The sequence below is a fragment of the Ostrea edulis genome, chromosome 3, assembly GCF_947568905.1.
Source record: "Ostrea edulis chromosome 3, xbOstEdul1.1, whole genome shotgun sequence".
NCBI lineage: Eukaryota > Metazoa > Mollusca > Bivalvia > Ostreida > Ostreidae > Ostrea > Ostrea edulis.
Genome location: NC_079166.1, coordinates 64335156 through 64343065, shown reverse-complemented (window position 1 = coordinate 64343065; position 7910 = coordinate 64335156). Strand labels below are relative to the sequence as shown.

The following is a 7910-nucleotide window of genomic DNA, read 5'->3' as shown; positions in this document are numbered from 1 at the left end:
TTCCCTTTGATTTGCACAGTATTTATGCATGTAATTTATCTAAGGCCAAGTAAAATTAATTAGTAGATTATCATTCAAACTTCACAAAAAATGGGGCGGGTGGGAGGATTTTATTTTTTATTTTTCGCCATGGTATTCTTGACCTCGAAAATGCCTTCTCTCATTGAGAAAAGGCTTTATAAATCATAATTACATGTGTATTTGGGTTTCTTAAAGGCAAAGTGAAACAAAGTACGTTTACAATACCGGACCGGACATAAAAATATCCGGAAATCGTAATTTTGAAAAATTAAAAAAAATCGGGACGGGGCGATTTTCGAGGGGCGGGCGGGAATGATAATCTACTAATTAACTTTACTTGGCCTAACTTAAATTGAGATCGACATAGCTTAAATCGAGATCGACATTTACCTATATTCTTTTAATCATTTAGATGTTTGTCAGATATATTCTATGTTCACATCCGTATAAAGCATCTTAATGACAAAAAAATGTCATAATTTAGGGCTTAAAACTAACTTTTTATATAATAAAAAGCCGGACTGTTAGGGTATAATTAATGGAATTTAACTTGATATGTCTAAGTAGACATCAATGTCAAAACACAGAATCCCATGCTAGCAGGTATGCATAAATTATCAACAGGGTGGATACTTCTGGACATATTTTGTGATTATATAGTAGTTATGAAATTGATCACTGTTCTTTATCTTCACTTTTTCATTATGGTGTTAAGAGATAATGGGTAGTAATACATGACCAGTAAGTCCAAGTGTCAGTGGGGATTCTACATGTGACAGTGTTTGTAACCTTATCAGATTACTTTTCATGTGTAGTAAATTGCTGATCCTATTAGTGGTTTTTTTCTCAGTAAATGTGATATAATTACTACACAAAATACTACATATCAACATTACTTTGTACATGTATACAGGCTGTCCATCGGCCCTAAAATTCCTAAAAATTCCTAATTTTTTCAGTTTTGCTATAATTCCTAAGAAAATGTAAAATTCAAGGGGAAATCCTAAAAAAGCCCTTATTTTTCATGTCAATTCCTACTTTTTTATCAGTCTTGAAAAATCAAAATGCAATCATACAAAATGTGTGTTATTAACGTAGATTGCAGTTCTTATTCAGATAATGCTGATGCAGTGAAAGGCAGTTGACCTGTGGATCCATGTGTCAAGCTTGTTTATTGGTTGTGACTTTGTGATAAAGAGTTGAGATTTTAGGTTATAGCCAATAATAGCTGAGACCATGGAACACTGGAATACGCCCTTCCTGTACTTACATCTTATTTGTGTGTCATGTGAGTTTCTTTATTGTCAAATTTGACAAGGTAAGTCCTTTTAAATAATTAAAACTTCCGCAATTTGGTTAAAAATTCCTAATTTAGCCCTAATTTTTAAAAATTTTACCCCTAAAATTTGCCCTTATTTTTTGTCCAAGGGTGCTGGACAGCCTGTATATGGAGGGTACATGACTTGTCCTTCTAACCCCTTCCACGGTTTTCAGGCGAGGACCTTCGTATTTCATAGAGTGTTTGACAAACACTGTTTGTAATGGTATTGAAGGTGTGCACGTGGCAAGAATTTTGATTTCCTTCAATATTTCAGAAAATTACAGGTTGTTGAACTTTAAGTCACTTTTGAAGACATATTGCATAAAGAGTACATGATTTGTCCATTTAACTCCTTCACGGTTTTCAAATGAGGATCTGATATCTTAGAGAGTGTTTGTATGGGTATTGAAGATGTGCATGTGGCAAGGAGTTTAATTTTCTTAGATTTTTTCAGGAAATTATTGGTTACTTTTTAGGAAGTCGTACAAAGTGAGACTGAGTACATGTTTTGTCTGACTCGCTCTTTTCATAGTTTTCAAGCAAAGGCCTTCGTAAAGAACTTGAAATGTGCCTATTTCTTAAATTTCTTTGATGTTAGAAAAAATTACAGGATGTTGAACTTGTTCAGTTTTACACATAGAGCTCTTGGTTTGTCTATTTTCCTCCTGTCACAGTTTTAAAGCAAGGTAACCTTACAGTCATATGATGAGGAAGAAAGTATGTCGCAGCTTATGATGGCTGATACTACCTTCAGTAAAGTTCTACAACTCATGGCTTAAGAAAAACACCCTACATTAGCTTGTGACGGTGTATTATGTATATGTACCATTTCTGATTCTCTTGTTCCTCCGTAGATTAATTGCATGGTGGGTAAAAAAAGATTATGAGAGTGTTCTGGCAAGTGTGACTCAAATAAAAAAAAAACCCAGACAGTGGTAATCTATTTTTCTTGAAATCGGGACAATACAATCTGCATTTGATGAACATGGAAGGCAATACTGAATAATTGATTGATTGTATTAAAATTAAACAGTTTATTTTCTTTCAATCCCCTTACTACATAGAAGATAAAACATGATTTTAAAACAATGATTTTTATTAGGTCACCAACTAGAACAAAGCTAGGTCTTTGATTGGTTGATTGTATCTGGGGAATCTCATTGACTTCCTTAAAGTCTGTTGGACCGACTCAGAGGTTCAGTGGAGGATAAATGTAGACTGGGACTCTTAGATGCAAGAATGATGAACCAGTGATTATATCTTTGATTTGAAGGATACATATAAGGAGTAACACAAGGGGTCCTGCACATAAAATCACTTTATGTATATATGAATTAGATTTGCGCAAGAAAATGAAAAAGAAAAATTCTTGGTTTTAGCTTGACATAAACTTGATATGAATTTTAATTTGTGATAGCCTTACATGTGAATAAGACCAAATTCAATCTACCTCTGATACTTGTGCCTTTTAAATTGTTAGGAGATGCTCCACATTTTCGGTGCTTGTTTCTTGATTTGCGGCTGTAAGGATGGAGAAAGACATGTTGTTTTCTTTTTTGCATGAAAAAAAGTTCTAAATGTTTAATTTTTATTTTAAGCATATCATATCACATGTGACTTTGTGAAATGCCTCAAATTTTAGACCATGTTTATATTCACTTTGTAGCATGGGGTCCGAGTCGGATATTGAAGAACTACATACCTCCATTTTAAGTCTATGTGAGGAGGATTCTCGAGCCAAGTTATTGAACCAGACACTCAACTTGTCTCCTATTAAATCAAATGAGGAGACACTCACAGACACTCCATCTCATACGAGTTCTAGGGAGGTCAAGTGTGCGTCTACCGAGTTCACACCTTCACATGTTCTCAAATCGGACAAGAGGTTTTCAACAAGGGCTCATAGTACTCCACTGTTGCCAAAAAGGTTATGCTCAAATACTGCAACTTTGGAAAGTGAACAAGGGGCAATCAATGAGGAAGAAGAGGATGAAAACAAAGATCTATACGAGATGACGTACGAAGATTTATTGTCAGAGGTGACGATACTCTGTGGTCTCCCACAAAACCATTTGTTGAGTTCTAAAGGACCTCCAAGGTTGAAAATAGAGGATTCTGTTAAAAACCTGAACCAGACACAGCTAAGTAAAATTGATATAGACAGCATTTTATTTGAGTCATATGTAAAAAATGATGAGCTGAATGAGACACCTGCCACAGAGAGATCAGAGTGCCAAGAAAAAACACCGGGAAGATTTGCAGGGTTGTGTAGTACAATTTGTGTGAGTTCTGTTGTGGAAGAGGAAGAGACAGTGGAACTTTCAGAGGATATTCTAGGATTGGATGAATACATCTACAGTGAGCTAGATTCTGATGATAATATTGATGAGGATACTTTGTTGTCTGGTGAAGACACCGTACTGCATGATAAAACACTGAATAATGACTCGGGAGTTGAATTTGCGAAGAAAGGTTCTGAAGTGCTGAAACTTGAACCAAACTCCAAACACACTTGGAAATCTGATGACTTTTCATCTGATGAAGATACTGTTTTGGAGGCAATTTCAGATTATGAGAGCCACAATTTAAAAGTTACTAGTAAAAATGAAACTAGCAATGTAAAGACAAAATTTGATGATGTAAATGCAAATACCGTTTCTGTGTGTACAAAGCGAAAAGACAGTGGTTTTGAAAGTAAAAAACATTCAAAGAAGACTAAATTTGGAGACGAAGTTAAGGCAACTATATCGGAGAAGACGTCAGAAAAGTGCAGAGAATCAGAAAACACCCAGTCTGATGTTGAATATGTTGTGATTAGTTTGCTAGCGGACTCAGAATCGGATTTTGATGCCAAGTCCGATAGAGATGATGTTGATGATGATGATTTGAAAAAGAGTAAAGTACAGGCCACGGTGTCCAGCAAAGTTAAAATTCCAATGGTATGTGTCTCTCCACTCGTAAAGCAAGATCAGAAAGGTTGTGAGGATGAAAGAAATTCTCAAGAGCAACAATCAAAAGAAAGCTACAACATACAAATAGATTATAAAAAAGAGAGGTCATTTTTGAAAAATGAAAATGATCTTACTAGGAGTGTGATGAGGAAGTGGAAGTCCAATGGCATTCATAATCCTGAACAAAATTTGACATGTGCGTCAGCTTTCAGGAAAAAGAACAGTGGCTTAAAAGGCAGGCTTGAAGGTTTTCACTTATCTACTCTGCATGGAAATATCAACGAGAAAGACCTATATATAAACAGCCCTTCAACTCGATCCTTGACTGAAAGTATTAACAAGTTGAAACAGGATATGCACGAGTATGAGCAATGTCATTATGTCAGACTTCAAGAGATGAAGATGAACTTTAATGCAATGATGGAACAACAAAATAGCCAAAACAAGAATCGTATACGACGTCTCCGAATTCAGCAGGAGATGGAGGCGCGATCTGTTTATTTTCAACAGATGGATCCAATGTTTAAACAGTGCCAACTCATGCAGCTGAAGGAGGACCATCAGACCCAGATGGGTCATGTTCAGTGTGTTGCTTTGAATGAGGAACAAGCAATCAGCAATCAATATTTGAACAAAGTGGACACTGAAAGGAGAAAATTTGAGGAGCAGTACAATCAAATGGCATCGCTTGTTGAGCAGTTACGTCAGAACGAATTCGAGGAGAAAGATGAACAGTTTGGGCCGCATGTCATGGTGAACTTTGTCAAGGCGCCATGCAGGAACAATCGTGAGAGAAAGTCCCAGGCGTCTGTGTGTTTACCTTTGGATATTGCGAATGCTGTGTTGAAAGAAGATGAACTGTATGACAGATTTTATGAATATTAGATTGTCTGAAAGATAGAGTAAGGTTTTCTGAACCAGATATGTCTATCTTTTTAAACTTTTCATATTTTCAAATTTTCCCACAGATGAAAATCATTAACTTCAATTAAACTTGTATTTTGGAACATTTGACATAATTGTATTGAAAGAATAATCTTTTCAAAAGTGAAAATACAGCTTGTGAAATTTTCAAAATGTTTTATCATCTTTTAATTTATATTCAATATGAGAGTATATCTATTCAACATATTCAAAGTGTGAATTCTTCTTCATCCGCTTCTCATACAGAGTATGTCCGAGCCATAACTTTTTAGCTCACTGGTGATGAAAGCTCTAGTGAGCTATTATTATCACCATTTGTCTGTCGTCTGTCCATCTATCTGTCTGTAAACTTTTTACATTTTAATCTTCTTCCTCAGAACCACTGGGCCAATTTCAGACAAACTTGGTACAAATCATCCTTAGGTGAAGGGATTCAAGTTTGTTCAAATGAAGGGCCATATCCCCTTTCAAAGGGGAGATTATCATGAAAATACAAAAATAGGGTGGGGTCATTTAAAAATCTTCCTTTCAAGAATCACCAGGCCAAAAAAAGTTCAAATTTACATGAAAGCCACAGGCACTCGACGTTTTAAATATCTATAATAAAAAATTGTCTTTCTGTAAACATATTATGTTTACAGAAAGACAATTTATTTATAACGTTGAGTGCTTGTGATGAAAGCTTCCTGACATAGTGCAGATTCGAGTTTGTTCAGATCATGGCCTCCAGGGATAGGTTGGGGCCACAATAGGGGATCAAAGTTTTACAGGCAATTATAAAGGGAAAATCTTTAAATATCTTCTCAAGGACCACTGGGCTAGAAAAGTTGAAATTTACATGAATGACTCCTGACATAGTGCAGATTCAAGTTTGTTCAATACATGGCCACTGTGGGTAGGATGGGGCCATAATATAGGGGATCAAAGTTTTACATTCGTGTATACAGAGAAAATGTGAAGTTAAATAAGATTAATAAGTTGTAAAATTCAAATTTAACAGGTTTTTTTGCAGTATCTAGGGTACTTTTGTTCACAGGAATGACAGGCTAGCTAAGTTTCCAACTTTGGTGAACTTGACACCATTGTGTACATGCTGCTTTGTGGTTGGTGAGCTTGACACCATTGTGTACATGCTGCTTTGTGGTTGGGTGTAAGCAGCGGTCTCTTTATGGGTCTTCTTGCTTAATAGCCAAATGACTCGATCCAGTTGATTCCGTGCTGTTCTCAGTTGAAAGTAAATTATGTGGCAACCATTTCCTTTTTAAAACTGAGCTATTGTTAAAAATGTTTTGTGTAACCATCCATCTGAAAGCATTGTCCTCCCAGGTGTTTTACAGGGGTCTTTGATGTCATATTTGTTGACTGGTACTTTCTGACAATTCTATAGATGGTTGAATGGTGATGACCCACTTGATGATCAATTTGTCTTAATGACATACCTGCTTCCCTCAGTCGAGATTGCTTTTGAAACTTGTGGAGGACCCATGATTTCCATGTGTAAGAAAAAGTAAACCTTAATTTGTCAACTGTACAGGTTAAATAAGAGCTAATTAAAGCACTGTGTACACAACTTATAATTCTGTTGGAAGTGAGTAAAATAGTCACACAGGCAATTCTCGGCCATTACAGAGTGGACAATAGACAATTTTATAAAGGAGCAACTTTGGTGTTGCAATTCTTTTTCCCATGTGTCTATATATCTAAAACCCCAAAAGGAATCGTGCAGTTTCAAAGTTTTGAGTCATTTACAAAAAGAAAAACAATATTTTTTTTCTGATGAAATGATATAGATGTTATTGAATAATTTTTTAAGCCAACATATCTAATACTGTAGAATCATTTAAATTCGTGGGGGCCAATTTTCGTGGATTGCTGAATTTTTATGGGTTTTTGGGGGATGCAATTTCGTGGATTTATATATTTGTAAGAAAGATAACTCTGGAATGTTTGCTTTGTCTTTATTTGTTGAGGATGTAAGTTGGAGGGTGAGGGGTACCCACAAATTCCACGAAAATTGAGCCACTACGAATTCCAATGATTCCACAGTACTATACTTTCATTTTAATAAAGAGATGAATTTGGACATTTTTCTACAAAAGGCATTAGACAGATGTTTTCCTTTATTCATTATGAAAAAACTGCGTATGTTTAATTTTTGAAACTGAAATGAATTAACATTTGATGTGTTGAAGATGGTGTTAGTTACAAATAGGCTATACATCAATACTTGATCTTTACAACGAAATGATTTTAAGTTTTAGAAAATTTTTATTATTCTTAAACAGATTAAATGTAATTTTTGATGAATAATAAATTGTATTTTAGATTTTAACTACATACAGTGCATTATTTTATTTAACAACTATTAAAACCATAATTGTCTGATATTCTTAATAATGAATTCCAAATACATGTAGTTATTTCCATTGTACAAACTATTGCTGTATATTATTTGTGAAATACATTTACATTAGCAATCTGTATTAAGAGACCACCTGTTAAATGTGACCTTTTTTAAAATTCTCTGTTGGACATGAATCTCTTAATACAGGTGTCTAAACGCTGACCAAGGTCATTTTGTTTGTTGTATGTATAATATTATGTTATTAACATTTCACAGGTTGCTCCGGGTAGTGACACCCTCAATATTTTGCAGCCGATATCTTAGTTATTTCCATGAAGGTGGTCTCTAG

At 35.0% G+C, this 7910-nt stretch overlaps 1 protein-coding gene across 1 annotated transcript in view; it reads left to right on the top strand.

Annotated features, from left to right (window-relative positions):
• The window catches only part of LOC125675847 (uncharacterized), a 15450-nt gene extending 10080 nt beyond the window's left edge, over positions 1-5370 (top strand). Inside the window, exon 2 of the mRNA XM_048913669.2 lies at positions 3009-5370. Within this exon, the coding sequence (XP_048769626.2) occupies positions 3010-5178 (2169 nt within the window). The 5' untranslated portion in view covers position 3009 and the 3' untranslated portion in view covers positions 5179-5370. The remainder of the gene's footprint in view (positions 1-3008) is intronic.
• The last annotated feature ends 2540 nt before the right edge of the window (positions 5371-7910 follow it).